This window comes from Oncorhynchus nerka, linkage group LG9b (genome assembly GCF_034236695.1).
Source record: "Oncorhynchus nerka isolate Pitt River linkage group LG9b, Oner_Uvic_2.0, whole genome shotgun sequence".
NCBI lineage: Eukaryota > Metazoa > Chordata > Actinopteri > Salmoniformes > Salmonidae > Oncorhynchus > Oncorhynchus nerka.
In genome coordinates this window covers 24,094,625-24,117,531 of record NC_088424.1, presented here as the reverse complement: position 1 = coordinate 24,117,531, position 22,907 = coordinate 24,094,625, and the positions used below count along the sequence as shown (strand labels likewise).

General features: G+C 41.8%; 1 protein-coding gene and 2 pseudogenes across 1 annotated transcript; 1 reads left to right on the top strand and 2 right to left on the bottom strand.

Moving 5' to 3' along the window:
• Window positions 1–20: 20 nt before the first annotated feature.
• Window positions 21–10,737, bottom strand: LOC115114851 (cell division cycle protein 20 homolog; annotated as a pseudogene).
• A 235-nt stretch (window positions 10,738–10,972) lies between these two features.
• Window positions 10,973–20,065, top strand: LOC115114482 (tRNA selenocysteine 1-associated protein 1-like). Its single transcript, XM_029642744.2, has 9 exons — window positions 10,973–11,146; window positions 12,220–12,317; window positions 13,187–13,286; window positions 13,748–13,800; window positions 14,010–14,141; window positions 14,613–14,732; window positions 14,881–15,127; window positions 15,276–15,321; window positions 18,967–20,065. The coding sequence occupies exons 1-9, from the start codon at window positions 11,111–11,113 to the stop codon at window positions 19,107–19,109; spliced, it is 975 nt and encodes a 324-aa protein (XP_029498604.1). The 5' UTR covers window positions 10,973–11,110; the 3' UTR covers window positions 19,110–20,065.
• Window positions 20,066–20,499: 434 nt separating this feature from the next.
• LOC115114850 (fat storage-inducing transmembrane protein 1-like) lies at window positions 20,500–21,245 on the bottom strand (annotated as a pseudogene).
• Window positions 21,246–22,907: the final 1,662 nt, after the last annotated feature.

The window sequence follows — 22,907 nt, the reverse complement described above, 5'->3', positions numbered from 1 at the left end:
CCAGGCCAGGCCTCACCTGTTGCTTTCCAGCATAGGGTAATCAGAGGGGATGTCTGGTAAATTGCATTCATTGTTTGACACTGAACATTACTCATACCCGAATTTGTCTGCAATAGCTATTGGAGAAGTTCTAGGAACTGTGCTGAGTCAGCAACATGCCCAATATTATGCACTCTAGAAAATAATGAAAAAGGTTTTGAACTCAACTGACTTGCCTAGTTAAAGGTTACAAATAACATTGAGTGCCCTAACAGTATTTGCAATAACACTAGTTAATCATTATCAAGTGGCAGCAAAATATTCAAAGGCAAGAAAATATTTTTCAATTAATTAAAAAAAGTACACAATTCAGAGGCGATCCGTAACTTAAAACAATACAGAAGTCCATTATCGGATAGCTGTGTGTATAATGCTGCTAGTGGACTTAATCTCATTTGCCTTCTTTTTGACTGGATCCAGCGCAAAGCTCTTCCAGAACCGGACAATTTCATCACCAGCTACAGTGGCAATAGTCGAGCAGTCTGTCCTCATGACCTGGGGTGGATAAAAACAGTTTAAAGTTTGTTTTAAACTTTCGACACCTGAATAAATCCAAGGTTAGTTTGAAATGTGTGCTCCGAGACCATCTGCAAGAGACACAGCCCAAACACGGACTTCCCCACAATTCCCAACCAATGCAGTTCTGGTACGAGTCCTCAATTTGAATGGGTTGATAGTTGGAGAATTTGAGAAGTATGATGGACTGCGATAGACTAACAGCGTCAGACAATGTCAACTGACATTAATGACAACTGCACAGAGCCGTTATGTTTACACATAGTGAATGAATAGCAGTTTCAGACAAGCACTGCCAGAACATCTGCATGTGACCAATAAAATTTGATTTGACACTTACCATTGAGCTCTGCCACTTCAGTCAAGGAGGGGTACTACCAGACGACTACGTTGTTGTGGGAATATCCGAGGCTGGAGACCAATTCCTTGTAAGTTTGGCGCAAACATCAAAGAGGAGATCTTTAAGGCAGATTAGAACACTAGTTACCTTCAGATCATACGGCATAGCAGTTACGAAAAGTAAAACTTCAAAAATGGCTGGTATGCAAATACACATGCTGCTATGACTGAGCAAGGCCCTGGAGGTAATGTCAAGGTACATTTTGTTAGAGTTCAAGGTGGGTGCAGTTACCTGAGACTGAGTGTCCAGACCATTGATGCAGGAGCCACAGTTGACGTTCCAGATGCAGATGTGGCAGTCTCTGGTGCCACCTCCAGAAGCAAAAATGTTGTGTTCCCATGGGCACCAGGCTAAAGCCTAAAACATTTTTGTAAGAGAAATTAGTGTGCAGCAAAGTGTCATGTAATACAAACAACTCCTTCCTTCAATTAAAAACATTGTAGTTTCAAATTTCGCAGCAATATATTTTTTAAGTTCAAAATGTGTTCACCTTGACTGCTCCTTGGTGCTCACTGAAGCAGTGGACAGAACTGCTGCCTTGGCCACTACCATCCTGCACACCTGACCACACATACACCAGGTTGTCGTTGCCTCCAGAGGCCAGGTATCTTCCGTCAGGGGACCACTTCAGCCCACACACATCCTGAGAGTGCCCAGACATGGTGAAGTGGTCGGCTACCCTCACATGGTGGTGGATGTGACCCGATCTGGAGCCTCTTGAAAAAACAAAGCATAAAATGTTTAAACACTAATGCTATTTTTGCTCAGTTGACAAATGAAGTGATCAGATTAGTCAAAAGATGAATAATTGGGAAAAAGATTAGAATTGAGCTGCCTGTTCAGACATAATAGAACATCTTGAGCATAAGTATCACAAAAGATCCAGGCAGGACAGAGACTTGACTATTCCAAATTTGACATTCAAGACATGATTCTTTACCTGGAGAGAATATAATCGTTCCAACTCAGGCTGGCAACTCTGGCAGTGTGGCTGGCCATGCTGCGTAGACACTTCTGGTTCTCCACATCCCACAACTACGGTAAGTCAAATTCAGGTGAAATATTAAAAACAGAAAGCATCAAATTATTCTCCCCAACACCATAACATTGCAATGAAGCCAAATATTTAGATGAGTACTGGGTGTTCACTTCAGACATTTACATGAACTTTGCAGATGGAGCGCGAGGAGGACTATGTCACCCTGGGCTGCGTCCCACAGGTAAACTGTTGTGAAGGGCAACCGCTAAAAGGTTCAGACTGCTCCAGTCCAGTATGTTCAAATCTGTGGGAAGAGAAAGGTAAATAAATTGTTAAGTCAGTTAAAGAACACTCCTGCCACCACAACTAATTTAATTAAGTCGATAGAGTAGAGATGAAAGGGCCAGATCCCAAGTTGCTTTAATCACTTTCTGCAAATTTCCCACTGAAATCTAATTGGATGGAAACAAGATTTGTCAATTCTTGCAAGTTCATTTATTGGAATTTCCGGAGGCGTGGTCTTCGACATCACTTCATGACCTTTCGAGATGCAGAAACTTGGATGAGCGAGGTTCAACTTCAAACAAGGAAGCAAAAAATATATAATCCATTGTTCTATACTGTGGTAGGCGGTTTTAGCAACAGCTGTGCTGGACTGTGGTCGACATGGATGATAGTTCCGATGGTATGGGTGGGGATGACGAAAGTCATGGACCTGGATGGTCTGTGGTGAAAAGGAAAAGGAAAAAGAATGTCTCTGCTATAAGCGCTGCTGACAGCATTGGCAGTTATAGTGTTGAGAACGTGAAGAGGGTGAAGGTAGTGAAAAACAAAAGTAATGTGTCAGAGTGGAAAGTTGTAATCATGTTTGATGTGACCACAGGGTCTCATATAGACCTTATTCGATTAAGCAATGCCATTAAGAAAGAGATCGGGGAAGTCACATTATCCCGGTTCATTGGTAATGGTAGGCTGTTAATATTTTGTTCTGACCATGTTCAACAAGGGAAGATTCTAAACATGAAAACTCTCAATGGGAAGAAAATCACAAGTCATGTCCCTGGAGCTTCAGCTAAGCTGGGGGGGGGGGTAATTTAAAAACCCTTGAGGTGTGTCCAAACTTTTGACTTGTACTGTATATGTACCAGTGAGTGAAGTGGGTGAGAAAAGGAAGGTGGTTCCTTGGTGTACTGAAGAGTGCACTGCAGCTATTCAAGAAAGAAATAGGGCTTACAGAGTGTTGCATAGGAATATGACTCCTGTGAGTCTAGTTGATTTCCAAAGGATCAAAGGGTCATTGAGTCTGTGAAGATAAATACACGGAGACAGTTCTGCTCTACAATAGGCAGGGGTACTGAGCTGGGGGGATGTATGGTCTATGTTGAAGAAGATGACTGGAAGAAGCAAGTCCACTTGAATTGGGGGTTATACCTTCTGGTTGGAAATGTGCAGTAATACCTTTTGTAAAGCCTGGAAAGGACCCTTCATGTGCTGATAGTTATAGACCAATAGCACTTGTGTAAACTTGTGTAAACTGATAGAAAAGATGACAGTCAATAGATTGTCATATTTCCTGGAACATAGAGGTTTATTGAGTCAATGTCAAAGTGGATTCTGTAAAGGTAGATCTACTTTGGGTGCATTAGTAAAGGTGAGCAATGAAGTTGAAAAAACTCTGGTCATGAAAGAAGTAATGGCTACTGTCTTTTTTGACATTGAAAAGGCCTATTAATTAAGATGGAAAGACTTGGTATTGGTGGGAGATTATATAACTGGGTTTTGGCCTTCTCATTTAATCGCTCTTTTCAAGTTAAAATTGGATCCATTTTATCTGATGACTATGGAGTTGACAATGGTATACCTCAAGGCAGTGCTATCAGTCCTATTTTGTTCAACATTATGATTAAAGATGTGTTTTCGAATGTAGGTAGGGTTATTGCGGCTACCCTATATGCTGATGGAGCTATTTGGAAGAGGGGAAGGAATGTCTCTCATGTGATCAAATCTATTCAACAAGCTATAGTGAAGGTTGAAACATGATTGACTGTGATTTTAAATTGTCAGTGGTGAAGTTTTGTATGTTATTCTCGAATAAAAAAGGTGCTGATAATATACCGTTGTTTCTGTATGGCTAGCCTATGGGGAGGGTTTCTAAGAACAAATATTTGGGTCTATGGTTCAATGAGTGATATACATAGAAAGATCATATCATAAATGTTGAAACAGAGTCTAAGAAGGCGGTCAATATTATGCGCTCAGTCTCTGTTTATGAATTGTGTGCTGACAGAATCGTTGATGGATATTTATAGCGCTCTTATCAGGACTACAATTGATTATGGGTGTATAGTTTATGGAACAGCGACAAAGACGGCTTCAGAAGCAGGACAGAATCCAGTATATATCTTTAGGGATATGTATTGGTGCATTTAAATCAACATATGTATGTGCCTTACTTGTGGAGTCAGATGAGATGCCTATGGATATACGGCGTCAAAAACATGTAATTTGCTTATTGGGTTAGGTTTAAAGGCTGTGAGGTTGAGCATCCCACTGCTACTGTTCTAGATGACTGTTGGGAATATACTAGTAGACAAGGCAGTGGTTTTGGTTGGACAGTTGGAAAGCGTGCCGATGAGAGTGTTTTGAGGGATTTGGAGGTTGGCCCTTCTGTGGTAATAGGGGGTGATCCTCCATGGTTACTACCATATCCTGTTGTTGATCTAACCTTGGTAGAGAAAATGAAAGATTGGTCAGAAGTCAGTGATATAGGAAAACTAGTTTACAATTACATTAATATAAGTTTTTATGCTTTTTTACTGCTTTTCACAGATGGACCCAAGGACACAGATAGTGGGCACACAGGAGCAGGCGTTTACGTTCCTGAATTTGATATGCATATACTGTATGTAGATGACTAACAGATGAACTGTCAGTATACTCAGTTGAACTGTTGCCGATAATAGTTGCCCTCCAGTGGGTGGAGGATGTACAACCTGTTAGAATTATAGTGTACTCAGATTCTCTGAATGTACTGAATAGTTTATAATCTGGTAAATCTAATAGAAGTGACCTTCTGTTGGCGGTATTAATATTATTATGGAGAATTGAGAGAATGGGTGTAGTAGTGAGATTCTGCTAGATCCCAGCACATTTGGGTGTGGAAGGGAATTCAATTGTAGACCAGTTAGCTGAAAGAGCTTTGAAACAAGATATAATTGATATGAATGTCCACTGGGTAGAGATGAGGCCAAATGTAAGATCAGAGACATTTTGATAGATGTGTGACAGAAGAGATGGGACTCTGAGCATAAGGCTAGCATTTATAGGCCCTCCAAAGAAAGGTCGGTGGACAAAAATTCAAAGGTCAGATTAGGAACAACGAGGTGGTGTTTGCTCGATTGCACTTAGAACATTGTACATTGAACTCATGACATTTGGTTGTCAAGAATGTGAATGGTTTATGTCTGGAGTGTGTGGTCGATGAAATGGTGGAGCAGGTATTGTTATATTGGGGCTCCTGAGTGGCGCAGCGATATAAGGCACTGCATCTCAGTGCTAGAGGTGCCACTACAGACTCTGGTTCAATTCTAGGCTGTATTACAAACGGACATAATAGGGAGCAGCATAGGGCCCAGTGTTGTCTGGGTTAGGGTTTGGCCGGGGTAGGATGCCATTGTAAATAAGAATTTGTTATTAACTGACTTGCCTAGTTAAAACATTGTTGAAGAGAGGGAAAGATTGAATTGTTGGGTCATTGAGCTTGGGGGGCTTTGGAAGGGATTTTCAAATCAAATTTTATTTGTCACATGCGCCGAATACCTTACAAGCCCTTTACCAACAATGCAGTTTTAAGAAGATACCCCCCCCCCCAACAAAGTAAGAGATAGGAATAACAAATAATTAAAGAGCAGCAGAAAATAACAATAGCAGGGCTGTATTCAGGGAATACCCGTACAGAGTCAATGTCAATGTGCGGGGGCACCTGTATTGAGGTAATATGTACATGTGGGTAGAGTTATTAAAGTGACTATGCATAGTTAATAACAGAGAGTAGCATCAGCGTTCCGGGGGGGGGGGGGCAATGTAAATAGTCTGGGTAGCCATTTGATTAGCTGTTCTGGAGTCTAATGGCTTGGGGAAGTTTTTCCAATTTCTAGGGCCTTCCTCTGACACCGCCGGGTATAGTGGTCCTGGATGGCAGGAAGCTTGGCCCCGGTGATGTACTGGGATGTGCGCACTACTCTCTATAGTGCCTTGCGGTCGGAGGCCGAGCAGTTGCCATACCAGGCAGTGATGCAATCCATCAGGATGCTCTCGATGGTACAGCTGTAAAATGTTTTGAGGATCTGAGGACCCATGCCAAATCTTTTCAGTCTCCTGGGGGGGAATAGGTTTTGTCATACCCTCTTCACGACTGTCTTGGTGTGCTTGGACCATGTTAGTTTGTTGGTGATGTGGACGCCAAGGAACTTGAAGCTCTCAACTTGCTCCACTGCAGCCCCGTCGATGAGAATGGGGGCGTGATTGGTCCTCCTTTTCCTGTAGTCCACAATCATCTCCTTTGTCTTGATCACGTTGAGGGAGAGGTTGTTGTCCTTGCACCACACGGTCAGGTCTCTGACCTCCTCCCTATAGGCTGTCACATCGTTGACGGTGATCAGGCCTACAAATATTGTGTCATCAGCAAACTTAATGATGGTGTTGGAGTCGGGCCTGGCCGTGCAGTCTTGAGTGAACAGGGAGTACAGGAGGGAGCTGAGCACGCACCACTGAGGGGCCCCGTGTTGTGGATCAGCGTTGCGGATGTGTTGTTACCTACCCTTACCACCTGGGGGTGGCCAGGATCCAGTTGCAGAGGGAGGTGTTTAGTCCCAGGGTCCTTAGCTTCTTTGCCCGCTTTGAGGCCGACGTGATTAAAACATTTAAATATGTTAACCCTCGCAAGGCTGCCGGCCTAGACGGCATTCCTAGCCACGTCCTCAGAGCATTCAATCGCTCCCTATCCCAGTCTGTTGTCCCCACTTGCTTTAAGATGGCCACCATTGTTCCTGTACCCAAGAAGGCAAAGATAACAGAACTAAATGACTACCGCCCTGTAGCACTCACTTCTGTCATCATGAAGTGCTTTGAGAGACTAGTCAAGGATCAGGTCACCTCCACCTTACCGGCCACCCTAGACACACTTCAGTTTGCATGCTGCTCCAACAGGTCCACAGGCGATGCAATCGCCATCACACTGCACACTGCCCTATCCCATCTGGACAAGAGGAATACCTATGTAAGAATGCTGTTCATTGACTACAACTCAGCATTCAACACCATAGTACCCTCCAAGATCATCATCAAGCTGGAGACCCTAGGTCTCAACCCTGCCCTGTGCAATTGGGTCCTGGCCTTTCTGACAGGCTGCCCCCAGGTGGTGAAGGTAGGAAACAACATCTCCACTTCGCTGACCCTCAACACTGGGGCCCCACAAGTGTGCATGCTCAGCCCCCTCCTGTACTCCCTGTTCACCACCGACTGCGTAGCTATGCACGCCTCCAACTCAATCATCAAGTTTGCAGACGACACAACAATAGTGGGCTTGTGGTGAAGAAGGCTCAACAGCACCTTTCCATCCTCAAGAGGCTGAAAAAATGTGGCTTGTCACCCAAAACCCTGACAAACTTTTATAGATGCACAATTGAGAGCATCCTGTCGGGCTGTATCACAGCATCTCCGGGGACAAACTACCTGCCCTCCATGACACCTACAGCACCCGATATCACAGGAAAGCCAAAAAGATCATCAAGGACAACAACCACCTGACCAACTGCCTGTTCACACAGCTACCATTCAGAAGGCGAGGTCAGTATAGGTGCATCGAAGCTGGGACCGAGAGACTGAAAAACAGCTTCTATTTCAAGGCCATCAGACTGCTAAACAGGTATCACTGACCACTTTAATAAATGGATCACTAGTCACTTTAAACAATGCCACTTTAAATAATGACACTTTAATAATGTTTACATATCTTCCATGACTCATATCATATGTACAGATGATGTCGTAAGTTTACATACACTTAGGTTGGAGTCATTACAACTCGTTTTTCAACCACTCCACAAATTTCTTGTTAACAAACTATAGTTTTGGCAAGTCGGTTAGGACAACTACTTTGTGCATGACACAAGTCATTTTTCCAACAATTGTTCACAGAGAGATTATTTATTTTAATTTTGTAATTTTTTCCCCCCCATTTTCTCCCCAATTTCGTGGTATCCAATTGTTTAGTAGCTACTATCTTGTCTCATCGCTACAACTCCTGTACGGGATCGGTAGAGACGAAGGTTGAAAGTCATGCGTCCTCCGATACACAACCCAACCAAGCCGCACTGCTTCTTAACACAGCGCGCATCCAACCCGGAAGCCAGCCGCACCAATGTGTCGGAGGAAACACTGTGCACCTGGCAACCTTGGTTAGCGTGCACTGCGCCCAGCCCGCCACAGGAGTCGCTGGTGCGCGATGAGACAAGGATATCCCTACCGGCCAACGCCTCCCTAACCCGCTAGGCCAATTGTGCGTCGCCCCATGGACCTCCCGGTCACGGCCGGTTACGACAGAGCCTTGGCACAAACCCAGAGTCTCTGGTGGCACAGCTGGCGCTGCAGTACAGCGCCCGTAACCACTGCGCCACCTGGGAGGCTCACAGACAGATTATTTAACTCATAATTCACTGTTTCACAATTCCAGTGGGTCAGAAGTTTACATACACTAAGTTGACTGTGCCTTTAAACAGCTTGGAAATGATGTCATGGCTTTAGAAGCTTCTGATAGGCTAATTGACATCATTTGAGTCAATTGGAAGTGTACCTGTGGATGTATTTGAAGGCCTACCTTCAAACTCAGTGCCTCTTTGCTTGACATCATGGGAAAATCTAAAGAAATCAGCCATGACCTCAGAAAAAATTGTAGACCTCCACAAGTCTGGTTCATCCTTGGGAGCAATTTCCAAACGCCTGAAGATACCACGTTCATCTGTTCAAACAATAGTACAACCGCAAAGGACCTTGTGAAGATGCTGGAGGAAACATGTACAAAAGTATCTATATCCACAGTCTAACGAGTCCTATATCGACATAACCTGACAGGCCGCTCAGCAAGGAAGAAGCCACTGCTCCAAAATCGGCATAAATAAGCCAGACTACGGTTTGCAACTGCACATGGGGACAAAGATCGTACTTTTTGGAGAAATGTCCTCTGGTCTGATGAAACAAAAATAGAACTGTTTGGCCATAACGACCATCGGAGGAAAAAGTGGGAGGCTTGCAAGCCATAGAACACCATCCCAACCATGAAGCACGGGAGTGGCCGCATCATCCTGCAGGAGGCAGCAAAGCACCCCAAAAGTTAAAGCTTGGTCGCAAATGGGTCTTCCAAATGGACAATGACCCCAAGCATACTTCCAAAGTTGTGGCAAAATGGCTTGAAGACAACATAGTCAAGGTATTGGAGTGGCCATCACAAAGCACTGACCTCAATCCTATGGACAATTTTTGGGCAGAACTGAAAAAGCATGTGCGAGCAATGAGGCCAACAAACCTGACTCAGTTACACCAGCTCTGACAGGAGGAATGGGCCAAAATTCACCCAACTTATTGTGGGATGCTTGTGGAAGACTACCCAAAACGTTTGACCCAAGTTAAACAATTTAAAAGCAATTGCTACCAAATACTAATTGAGTGTATGTAAACTTCTGACCCACTGGGAATGTGATGAAAGAAATAAAAGCTGAAATAAATCATTCTCTCTACTATTATTCTGACATTTCACATTCTTAAAATAAAGTGGTGATCCTAACTGACCTAAGACAGGACTTTTTTACTAGGATTAAATGTCAGGAATTGTGAAAATCTGAGTTTAAATGTATGTGGCTAAGGTGTATGTACATTTCTGACTTCAACTGCATGTACTCTATTTTACACCATCTATTGCACCTTGCCAATGCCGCTCGGCCATCGCTCATCCATATATTTATATGTAGATATTCTCATTCACCCCTTTAGATTTGTGTGTTTTAGTTAGTTGTTGGGGAATTGTTGGATTACTTGTCGGAACTAGAAGCACAAGCATTTCACTACACTCTCATCAACATCTGCTAATCTTGTGTATGTGACCAATACAATTTGATTTGAGCTTTGAAGGCACTATGGTGTTGAACGCTGAGCTGTAGTCAATTAATAGCATTCTCCTTTTGTCCAGGTGTGAAAGGGCAGTGTGGAGTGCAATAGAGATTGAATCATCTATGGATCTGCTGGTGTGGTATGTAAATTGGAGTGGGTCTAGGGTTTCTGGGACAATGGTGTTGATGTGAGCCATGACCAGCTTTTCAAAGCATTTCATGGCTACAGACGTGAGTGCTACGGGCCGGGTAGTCATTTCGGCAGGCTACCTTAGTGTTCTTGGGTACATGGACTATGGTGGTCTGCTTGAAACATGTTGGTATTACAGACTCAGACAGGGAGAGGTTGAAAATGTCAGTGAAGACACTTGCCAGTTGGTCAGCGTATGCTGACCTGGTTATCCGTCTTGCTCTGCCACCTTGTGAATGTTGACCTGTTTGAAGGTCTTACTCACATCGGCTGTGGAGAGCGTTATCACACAGTTATCCGGAACAGCTGATACTCTCCTGCATGTTTAAGTGTTACTTGCTTCGAAGAGAGCATAGAAGTTATTTAGCTCGTTTGGTAGGCTTGTGTCACTGGGCAGCTCTTGGCTGTGCTTCCCGTTGTAGTCTGTAATAGTTTGCAAGCCCTGCCACATGCTGCGAGTGTCAGAGCCGGTGGGGATGGGAGAGCATCTATTAGAAGTTAGTAGGGCTCTTTTTTATTTTCTCAGAAGTATTGAGTTAGGTAGGATTTAGAAATGTTGTAAACTGTGATTGACCCCACACTCCAGTACAGTAGGTGGCGGCATGCACTTTTAAAGTTGGTTTGCGGACCGCCATATGTCATGATATATGATAGAAGTAGAAGAAGAAAACCTCGCATAATTTCACGAGGCAGCCATTTGAAACAACGCCAGTTTCGTGAGGAGGCGCTAGCAAACGTTAGTTATTAGCCAGCCTTTCGTTAACGAAGCTACCTAACTTACATATTCGCATTTTTTGGAGACCCTCCGACAATAAACCACCAAGATGTTCAACAGAATGACAAGCCTTTGGATGGGTGATGTATGTTCGCTCTTTTTGAATAATTTTGCAGTAACGTTACTGGTAACAAACGTTTTAACACAGACAATTGTTTTAGCTAGCTAATTTAGCTATTTTAGCAACGTAATTTACTAACGTTAGTTAGCTAACGTTAGATACCGCACAACAACTTTTTGGGAGACATAACGGTAATGTGTATGGTGTTATTTTAAAAACAGGATAAGAAATACAGTCAATGGTGTATTCGCAGTGTTTACTTTTCTAAAGTAACGTTAACGTTCCCGACAGTTTGGTTAACGTTTGCTTGTTAACGTTATGTTGATGCTGCCCTGACGTTACTGTGGCAGCACCTTGTAATATTCTAGTAGTAGTTAGTTACTACTAGCACCTAATAACTGCTACTTCTGGGTGGCTGAAATGTGGGTTAACATTTGTTGTATGTAATTCTTTGGCCACATTAGCACTTTGGCTAGCTAGGTAGGTATATCACTTATTTATCAGTATTCTCTCTACATTAATCTCAATTTCCTGGCTTGAGTTTGTACATTTCATGGATATGAATGGGATATTTTAAGCAATTAGACCTGAGGTGTGGTATTTGGCCAATATAACGTTATCACGGCTAAGGGCTGTTCTTAGTCACAACGCAGCTCTGGAGTGCCTGGGCATAGCCCTTAGCCGTGATATATTGGCCATCTATCACAAACCCATGAGGTGCCTGTGGCATATTGGCCATAAACCACTCCTCCTCAGGCCTTATTGCTTAAATATACCATGGCTTTCAGCCAATCAGCATTCAGGGCTTGAACCACCTGGTTTATAATTGCAATGGGTATGACAAAACATCTCATTTTACATCTCTAATTATGTTGCTAACCAGTTTTATAATAGCAATAAGTGACCTCAGAGGTTTGTGCTATATAGCCAATATACCACTGCTAAGCACTGTGTCCATGCAGTCTGCTTTGCGCATGAGAACAGCCCTTAGCCGTGGTATATTGGCCAAATGCCCCCCCCCCCTCCTCTCTGGCCTTGTTGCTTAAGTGTATATCTTACAGACAACTACTCAATCATCTTTTTTATTTTCTTTATAGCTGGACCCATACATGGATGAGAATTTCATCAAACAGGCCTTCAGCACTATGGGCGAGACGGCGTATGGTGTTAAGATCATTACCCACAGAGTAACGGGGTATGTTAATCACAGACGTGTTTAATGTAGTGAGTGATATCATGTTTAGCTAGCTCTCAAACCCTTCTCTCCATGGGGTTTTCAGCCTAAAAGTTGACAAAACAAAAAGGAGAATAGACTAGGTACCACTGTTACGCAGTTAGAGCAAGCAGGCATGATTTTCACAACAAGAAGGCACCAGAGCCTGCAATGCTATCAGGTTCCCACTAGATAACAAGCCTGTGAAGAGCATGAGTTATGAGTAACATTTGCCAGCTTGAGCTAGCTGGCATACGAACTCAGTAGCACATCTACTAGCACAGAGTAGATCCTCCATATGATGTCGAAAAAAAGTTCAGAACATATCCTCAAATAGGTTAATTAATATAACCAGACCACACTGTTACTTTGGTTATTAAAAACTCATGTTTCCTACTCTTTAACATTTAGAGCTAGTGTAATTGAAAGTCCCCTGGGGATAATGCCTTAATCAGTAGGCGCTAATGGTAGTTAGCATATATGAATGGGCTAGTGTAGCATTTGTTTCCTTCTTTGAAAGTAGGCCACTGACCAGTTTGTAATACACACTGTGGCATTGTACATAGATCAAGCCAATACATGCCCAAATGTGCATCTGTCACTGATCAAAATACAATATAATTGGACCCCATCAGCTACAAAGTCAAACCTAAAACATTACTTGTTCTAGAACCACCTGGTGTAATTCCAGTGAAGTACTTAGTTTACTTACCACAGCGCTGTGAATTGATACTGAAATTCCAAAATACAGTATTTGTGGGATATTATTACCCCACATTGGGTTTTTTCTGTCCTGTTTCTAAAATTGTGGGTGCATCATATTGTCACTAATACAATCTCTTGTGCTACAGAGGATCGGCAGGCTATTGCTTTGTGGAAATGGCAGACGAAGCCAGCGTTGACCGATGCGTTCACAGACTGAATGGGAAGCTTGTTCCTGGATCAAACCCGGTGAGCACTCATTATATGCTTGACATTTCTAATATTCGTAGTTCATTTAAACAACTTACTGATGATGTATTAGTGGACAACCACCCTCTCGTTTTAGTTTGATGCTTTTTGCAAAATGTGTTGTGGATAGCGGAGCTTCACTATCATTGGCCCCCACCTTAATTTGAGGTTGATGGAACATAATATCTCAAATTTACATGACAGACAATTTACTGAGCTCCGTTTTCTTCCTGATGGTGGTGGTTGAGGCTGTTTGTAAATTTACTTTGTTTGAAGCTGGTGAATAAACTCTGTTAGGAACTAACTGACGAATGGGATAAAGCCTGTACTGGGTGGTGGAGGTATGTAAAACCAAATAAAATGTCCTTTTCTAATATACTCTTTATTTTCTAGCAATATGTCCTTACTACACGCATTTGTCTTTGAAGGTTCTTGATTGCTTGTTCTTTCTTCCTGTATAGCCCAGAAAGTTTAAGTTAAACTATGCAACTTACGGGAAACGGCCAGAAGCTGGGTAAGCCTTTTGAACTTTCTTCCTCATTTTGAGGCATTCTTCTGTTGGAACCTGCAGCAGTGTGTTTATTATGTACACTGCTCTGTGATATTTTCCACCTACAGAAAAAGTGATTGTAACAAAAGAAACCGCTAGATGCATTGTTGTTGGTAACTTAGTACACCTTGGCTATTTCTCTTGCTCTCTGTCCCTCTCATGGCTCTGCTCAGCCTGGAATTTTCAGTCTTTGTCGGAGATCTGTCTTCAGAGGTGGATGACTACCAGCTCCATCAGTTCTTCCTGAAGAAGTACCCTTCCTGCAAAGGAGGGAAAGTGGTCTCTGATCAGTATGGTAACTCCAGGTATGAGCGCTGAACAGACATAGTCATGTTATTTGGTGATGCTGGTAATGCACCACCTGATTTGAACACAATTTGAATGTAATTTCTGCTTCAGATGGATTAATCTGACATTTCATTACATTTAAATTCCTTGTAAAATCACATGACATTTTTAACAATGTATTTGTTTAATTGGATTGTGTGGAGACATATCTGTGTCTTGCGTATCTTCACCGCTGGTATATTTTCCCCAAAATACTGGAAAAGGTTTGTTTCTGACATTTATGCTAAAACTATTGTTTTCCCCATATAGGGTAAGCAAGAGCAACTCACAATTGAAGTGATGCTACTTCATATTAAAAGTAAAACAACAAGTTTCAGTTCTACCATACCATTTTTGTTTTCTAATCAATTATGTGTTTGATAAGCATGATAAGGTGAGCCCGGAGAGAATGTGTGCTCAGGGTTTTAGTGTTGTGCTTTGTCTCGCAGAGGTTATGGTTTCATCAAGTTTGGGGACGAGAACGAACAGAAGAAAGCCATCGATGAGTGTCAGAACGCCACAGGCCTGGGGACGAAACCAATCAGGATCAGCATAGCTGTGAACAAGAGGTATGGTTCTATTACTGTGGAAATTATTTGATTCGTGTCATGCCGGTCACTCTTTGTTGAAAGTTGATCTCATATGCATGATTGTCCTCCTAACTTGACATCCGTTGAACCTAACATAATTTCCCCCCCATGTTTCCTTGCTTTTTAGCCATAAAATGAACAGCTATAACAACCAGAACCACAACTCCTACCACAACAATTACCAACAGCCGTACTATCAACAACCCAACCAGAACTACTACCCTCATTGGGGCTATGACCAGTACAACAGCTATAACTATGGTGGCTATGGTCCCTATGGAGGGTACCCTGCTCCAGGCCCCCATGGGATGATGGGACCCCCACCTCCCATTGGCATGCCCCCCATGCCCACAGACATGCAGACTTCCTCCGAGGTAAGGCTTCTTGACAAGCTCCTGGGATCTTCCCCTCATAATTTCCCCCGTACCTTATCCCTTAATGTAATGTGTCAAAAAATGATTGCTAACAGTCATCTTCAACGGTTCACAATGATAATTTCAGTTGTCTTGTTCTTCCCATTAGCAAACACAGGAGTCCACAGATGAGCCTGAAGAAGAGGCAGCAGAAGGTAAGTCCTCACTATCCTATTATATGTACTAAAGGGAAATGCAATGTGCTGCAGATAAGTTATTTGTTTCTTTTAACCTTTTCACACGTTCCAACACAGGTGTGATCGCTCTACAGTGGTCCCTGTAGCATATGATCAGACTGTGATTAGAAAGCTTATTTAGAACGTCCAGTTTCGAATGATGAGCTGGCCACTTTTTTTCAGAAACATTTTGCACAAACACAGTCCGTACAAAGTTATGTTCAGAATGTGAGCAGTTTATTTTTGGATACAATGTTCAGACATTCACAGAAGTAGCTACAGCGTAACACAATCATCCAACCGGAAAAATGTGGGCTACATTTGTCCTAGCGCTTTCTGAGGAAAGATTGAAATAAAACAACCAGTCACATTTTTATAACTCTCGGCTGACAAACTACAAAATGAATTAGTTAATAGCAATTACTACTTATAATTAATCACATCACAGGTGAGCTCACCATTGATCAAAATAATTGAGTAAAACACTTTCTAGAAATCGATGGCTAGTTTGTGCGCGCCGCCATGCTTGTTTTTTTCCCCCGCATCAGCCAAAGATGAGGAGACCAGATGAGTTTGGTCTATTTATAGTATGCATGTTGAAGGGGGGTGTGTCGTCTACGATCATTCCCTTCATTCACTAACGGAAGTTTACCTGAAAGATGAGTGAACCATTCCTTCAAGTCATTATACCATCTTTGGTCTGACCGATTACGTGACACCCAGAATGCGTTATATAATGTATACAAACATGGCACAACACATAGCTGGCAAATACCTTAGTTCATTATAATCAGTACAACCTTCAAAAAGTATTTTACACACATCATAGTTGTCCATTACAGTATACGCAATAATCGGAATACATTATTTGTCACCAGTAATTGAAAACGAGAATAAAACTGTAAATACATTATGCTCCATACATACATTATGCGCCAACAGTAGAAACGACAACACGATATACAGAAAATAAGGAACTTAAATAAGGAATGCACACATGTCGAAGGTTATTATGTATAAGGAAAACAACAAGGAATGCAAAGCGAGCGCAAGCAAGAAAGTGTTCCAATTCTTGCAGGACTGCACAAATATATGCATACTTTATCTGCGCTAACATGAGTGAAGTGCGGTGGGCTCTCCTCGAAGAGAAGTTTATCTGGCTAAGTAAAGCCTCAAACATAAATTGTCCACATCGCTAAGATGGACGACTTCTGTCAATTAATGAGGCAGTACACACCAATTCAAACCGTTAGAAAATAATTTGAAATTGACCAGTTGAAACTAATTGGCAGGCAACGCGTTAACTGTCCTGTTGCGTAATAATCACATTTTGGAACAGTGAGTGCATTCTGACATTACGTGCATAAAACAACTCATGCGGGGTTGACCGTTAGAGATATTTGGAACTCCAGTGTGAAAAAGTTAAATGTATTGTTACCATTGCCTGACTCTGTTACATTGACCCTGTAAAACATTGGTCACCAACCTTTTCTGAGTCAAAATGCAAGCCGAGATCCACCGCTCAGAATTTGAATTTTTTAAATTTTAAGACTTACACTTTTTTAACAGTTCTGTAGCAATGAGGTTTGTTCGTGCTTCTACACCTGCATTGCTTGCTGTTTGGGGTTTTAGGCTGGGTTTCTGTACAGCACTTTGAGATATCAGCTGATGTACAAAGGGCTATATAAATACATTTGATTTGATTTGAGTAGGCGCAATACATTATCACTCCATATTGGCTATGCTTGAATTGCCCTGCCAATGTTCTTCTCAGACCATTTTGAAATGATATAAAACAAATGTGAGGTATATCAACACACTGGTAATGGTAATTGGTCGGGGAGGGACGGACAGCGGTGAGGCTGCCTCTTACCTGACTCACTGGCTCTCCCTCCGCTGAGAAAAGGGGGCACAGTCTTCCAGCTGAATGCTACACTCAAGTCACACTGCATTATTTCTGCCTTATGCACCAATTCATGTTACTCCTATGACTGGAGAAAGTGAAATATTCCTCGACATTGAAAAATACAAGGCACTAATAATAACCCAAGCTTATCGGAACACTTTGCTATACTTATTCATTGTGGCTGCAGTGCTGGTTGTAGCGCGAGAGGAAGTTGGGAGAACGTGCATTTTATTGCTTATAACAGTGTTCACTTTGCTGAGTAACTTAACCATAACCATCCATAAAAACAGCAGCTCTTTGCTATATTCATTGAGTCTCTCGCTAGTCATGGTTTTAAGTTTTATCTCACGGTATCAACTTTTCTGTGCGTTCAATGTTTATTTTTAGTCTATGGCTCGTGGAAACTGCAGACACGGTGATCTGATTGGCCTGCGTTAGGCCTATAGGTGTACTTGATTTGTCCTCCTGGCCTGCCGGATAGGCGGCGTTCTACTTTCAGTCACATGAAATTATTAAAAATGGGATCACTTTGCCTTCCCGGTGCTAGGGCTGAAGAATCAAGTGCACTTACCACCCTATATCTCACACACTACCGTTCGAAAGTTTGGGTCACTTAGAAATGTCCTTGTTTTTGAAAGAAAAGCACTTTTTGTCTTATGACCTAACATAATCGTTTGTAGTGCTTTCGCTGAAAAGCCTATTTGAAATCGGACACTTTGGTGGGATTAACAACGAGAATAGTTTTAAAATGATAGACACATGTATGTTTTAGGAATTGTAATTATGAGATTTCTGTGGTTTGAATTTGGCGCCCTCTATTTTCACTAGTAGTTGTCATATCGATCCCGATATCGGGATTGCAGCCATAGCAGGTTAACCTGTCCCAGAGTCGCCTCTTCCTTGACGTTGAGACTGACGTTTTGCGGGTACTATTTAATGAATCTGCCAGTTGAGGACTTGTGAGGTGTCTTTCAAAAACTAGACCCTCTAATGTACTTGTCCTCTTGCTCAGTTGTCCACCGGGGCCTCCCACTCTTTCTGTTCTGGTTAGAGCCAGTTTGCACTGTTCTGTGAAGGGAGTAGTACACAGCGTTGTACGAGATCTTCAGTTTCTTGGAAATTTCTCAGAACAAGAATAGACTGGCGAGTTTCAGAATTGGAAGTTCTTTGTTTCTGCCCATTTTGAGCCTATAATTGAACCCACATGCTGATGCTCCAGATACTCAACTAGTCTAAAGATGGACAGTTTTATTGCTTCTTTAATCAGAACAACAGTTTTCAGCTGTGCTAACATAATGGCAAAAGGGTTGTTTAATGATCAATTAGCCTTTTTAAAATCATAAACTAGGATTAGCTAACACAATGTGCCATTGGACACAGGAGTGATGGTTGCTGATAATGGGCTTTTATGGAATATAGATATTCCATAAAATCTGCAGTTTCCTGCTACAATAGTCACTTACAACCATTAATAAGGTCTACACTATTTCTCATCAATTTGATATTATTTTAATGGACTAAAAATCTGCTTTTCTTTCAAAACAAGGACATTTCTAAGTGACCCCAAACTTTTGAACGGTAGTGTATAGATTTTCTTTCTTTTTTACAGTAATGTTTGGTGATTGACAAGGAATGCCTTGAAGATCCCTGCTGTGACCAATGCCTTGGCTTGTTGGCTTATTTACTTATTTACTTTTTTCTTTTTTTCCCCCTGCCAGACCCCAACCCTCAGCTGGATGTGGATGCACTGAACACAGAATACATGGAGAGGAGCGAGGAGCTCTACGATTCTCTCATGAACTGTCACTGGCAGCCACTGGATACCATCACATCAGAAATCCCGCCTTTTTCCACTTCCTGATCTGTTTCAACTTGTCCTCTGAGTTTAGTATGAAATGAATCTTCTATAAAAGGGTAAAGTCGTGCAGAAAATGTCTCGTTTTTTTTTTTTAATCGCCAGTAGACACACAGCATGTTTCTTCACTACTGCCTTTGCCATTTGTATATATTGTTCACCTCCTTCCCATTTTGTATTTTTATTTTATGGAAGTAATGTTATTTTTCGGTGTGCACTAAACTTTCCTTCTAAATTATAGCTAAGTCTTTCTGGCAGTGCGTTTGTTTGATTCAGAAACTGCATTTTTTTTATTTGATTAAATGAAGTAATCAATGGTCGTCATCCCCTAGACATGATTTGTTTGTATTTATTTTCAGGAAGAAAGAACATTTTAGTTGTAACTCGTTTTATTTTTCACAGATTAAAAACTTCAATTTAAGCTTGTATTTCAACAGTTTGTATCACACCTTTTACCTTTTTTTTTTAAGTTGCATTATACAGCAATTGGTCTGCCATTTCCTGGTTGCTAAAATTCTAATTGCTTGTTTTGTCAAACTGAAATTAAGCAAAATATATGGTGTAGAGAATCATTGTACCCTCTAAACCGCTGTGAAATATATTTTCAATAACCAAAAATATTGTGTTTGAAGCTAATGTACCTAAAGTAAAAACTTAAATGTGAAGCATCTACACATTAGGCTTGCTTTAAATGAGTGACTGCTCTAACTCATATTTCTATGTGAATTTGGTCGTGACACGCAGAAAGGTAACTCAATTGCTATTGGTCATACACATATTTAGCAGATGGTATAGTGGGTATAGCTAAATGCTTGTGTTCCTAGCTCCAATAGTGCAGTAGATACCTTTTCATTCATTCTCATGATATACATTTTGTTTTAGACTTGTAATTCATTTTAGCTTTTTTTGTGCCTGGAGCTTTTGGAATAATTCTATTAAAGCTGACTTGGGGTGGGACAGGACGTTGAAGTTGTTTGGTATGTATTATCCAATTATGTGACACAACATTTGTGCTTATGCAAAGTTTAGCGCTCGTTCATTTAGTCTGGTTTTCAGAACCACAATTGAACTTCTTACTTACATTACTTGCACTGTCAGATGCATATGTTCAAAAATAAACAGCCTTATGTAATCAGTGCTATATGTTCAGGTCTGAGAGACAGCCAACTAATTTTATGAAGCCTTTCCTTTATAAAACTGCTTGTAGACAAGTTCATAAATGTCTTCTCAAGTACAATAAGTGGATAACTGACAGTTTAAAAAGGTCTTGAAATTCTGTTCATATGGTTTAATTAGCTCTACTATTTCATGAAAAGGACAAAGGGAAAAATCATGCCTACACTTATTTGAGATGTGTGTATGGCTCCAACCATTTCTCCCCCTCTTTCACTCAGGCCTAACCCTCTCCTTTCTTGGTTAAGAGTCCAGGGCAATACCACCTGGGTCTACGGTGGTACCAGTCCAGATATAGGGCCCTCTAGCTGAGACACCTCAGGGCCCCTCCTAGGATCTGTGTGTGGAACGCTGAGAAGCAAGAACACCCAGAGGCCCAGCAGGATGACAAAGAACAAGAAGAGCCGCTGCAGTGGGGTCCCCGAAGGCCCACCCAGAATCGGGTAGGGCCTGAGAACGGCCTCCTTGGCCAACAGTAGGCAGCAGAGACACCGCAAGAAGATGTCATCGGAGACCTCATAGCCTTTTCCCACATACAATTGCTTGCTGCCTCTTGTAGTAGTAGGGCTGGACATCTACAGCACGGAAGGACTCGTAGCAGCTCCCTGTAGAGTTCTCAAGGACATCAAGGAGCTTCCGGGAACCCCACCCACAGCCGAGAGAGGTGTCGCAGAAAGAGGGATCTGTGTACTGAGGAGAAGAGGCCAACAAAGATGCAGGTCCATCCCCAGCCTGAGCGCAAGAACGCTCTGAATTATGAACAAATAGCAAGATGATTTGAATGGTTTTAATTCAGCTCTAGATGCTGATTGGCATAGAATATGTGGATGCAAACAGACTGGACGTACCTGAGGAAAAGGCCTTGAAACCAATAAGGCAATTATGTATTATTGTTTGAGCCCATCTTAATTCTCACCTGTGAAGAAAATTAGTCACTTTGGCGAAGATGCTGTGTTTGGAAACCCACATGCTCAGGGCGGGTCCAAACACGATCAGACATGACAACAACAGGTGAAATTCGAACTTCCCATGAGTCCGACAGCCACCAGGAAGTTATTGAGAAACATCTCAACTTACAATCTGGCCTCAACTGAGACAGGAAATAAGCCTATATCTCTTCCACTGGGTACAAAATAACCCCCTATAGTTTATTTGTGTATCCAATGATCCTGTAGGTTATTTCGGTATTGTTTACTATGCTAGTGGGAGTGACCATTCCTGCATGTTATAAACCAAGACCTGCAGTTGATGTAAATCAATTTCCATAGAATCAGTCCAAAGGCTTGGTAATTCAATCAAGATGCAATCCTCTGCAGGTTTGTGACTTCCAACTCTTCTTGTGTAGATGTCTTGAATATAGTGGCAGGTGTCCTACGTTTCAGAAACTAACTTATTTGAATGTATACTGTAAAATCCAGTTGTTAACCTCCTGTAACCAACACAGTTTCAGTATCCACAAATATTGTTATTTTCTGCAGTTTAAAAATCTTTTAATCCTGACTTTGACTAAGTTACTACTCTGTATTTACTACCTTAATTTTGCCATGGTTCGTTCTGTTATTGTTGAGGGCACCTCTTACTCATGCAGCATTAAAACACTTGCTCATCCACAATAAAGTAGACCGTGAAGTCAAACTGTTAGAGCTGAAGTTAGTTCCCCTGTCCACCATGCCTTCAGCTCCCATCTCACCACCCTTTCATCAACACCAACAGAGTGGGACATATGTTCACACCTTTGGTCTGTTCCCCCCACGCTGCAGGTGTCACATTACCTTTACAAAGTTCAGGGGTTACAGAATGCATTGAGTGAGTCAGCAAGTAGTGTGAAGTTGTGCAACAATATTTGATTCATGTAAGCGCAAGAGCTGCTCAAGATTGTCCTAGTTGAAATGGTTGGCCCACTGTTCTGTGACAGTGCATTTTGTTTTCTTTAACCCTCTACTGTAAATGTCAGTAGAATTCTAAATAACTAGGTCTCCATTTGTCTTCTATTTATTAATATATATATATATATATATATATAATCTCTGTACTGTATCCATCCCATCCACGGATGTTCTCTCCATTCTTAGACTCAGCTGTTGTTGTAGGCCTAGAAGCCTGTCTCTGTCAATCAGTGAGCTGGATCTCTCAATCATTCACTCACCAACTCTGAAATTTCTAGCTCAAGTATTCCTGACTGACTTCCCTCACTGTATATTTTCTCTTTATGCCTATATACAGAGAGTCTAAATCTAACATGTAACTTGTGGGGGAAAATTCCCCCTGGCTCATTTATTTTATTCATGCCAATGAATGTAGTCGACTTGTCTTGCCCATTATATCATTGCACATCCTTCTCTCAGCATCAATGATTTGCCACAGAACTTGATCTATTGGTAAGAAGACACTCATCTCTGCATGTTTTTGCACTTTGAAATCTAGAGGTGTAGGCATATGTGATGAGAGGATGTATTTTCATGATATCCCTTTCAGTATAGACATTACATTGAGAGAACCAAGCCTATGGGTATGTAGCTTCAACCCCCCCCCCACACACACACACGCACACAAACACACCAACTGATTAATGGACTGCTGAAAATAAAGAAAATTCACTTGCTTTGTTTTTTCTTTTCCATATTATGTCTA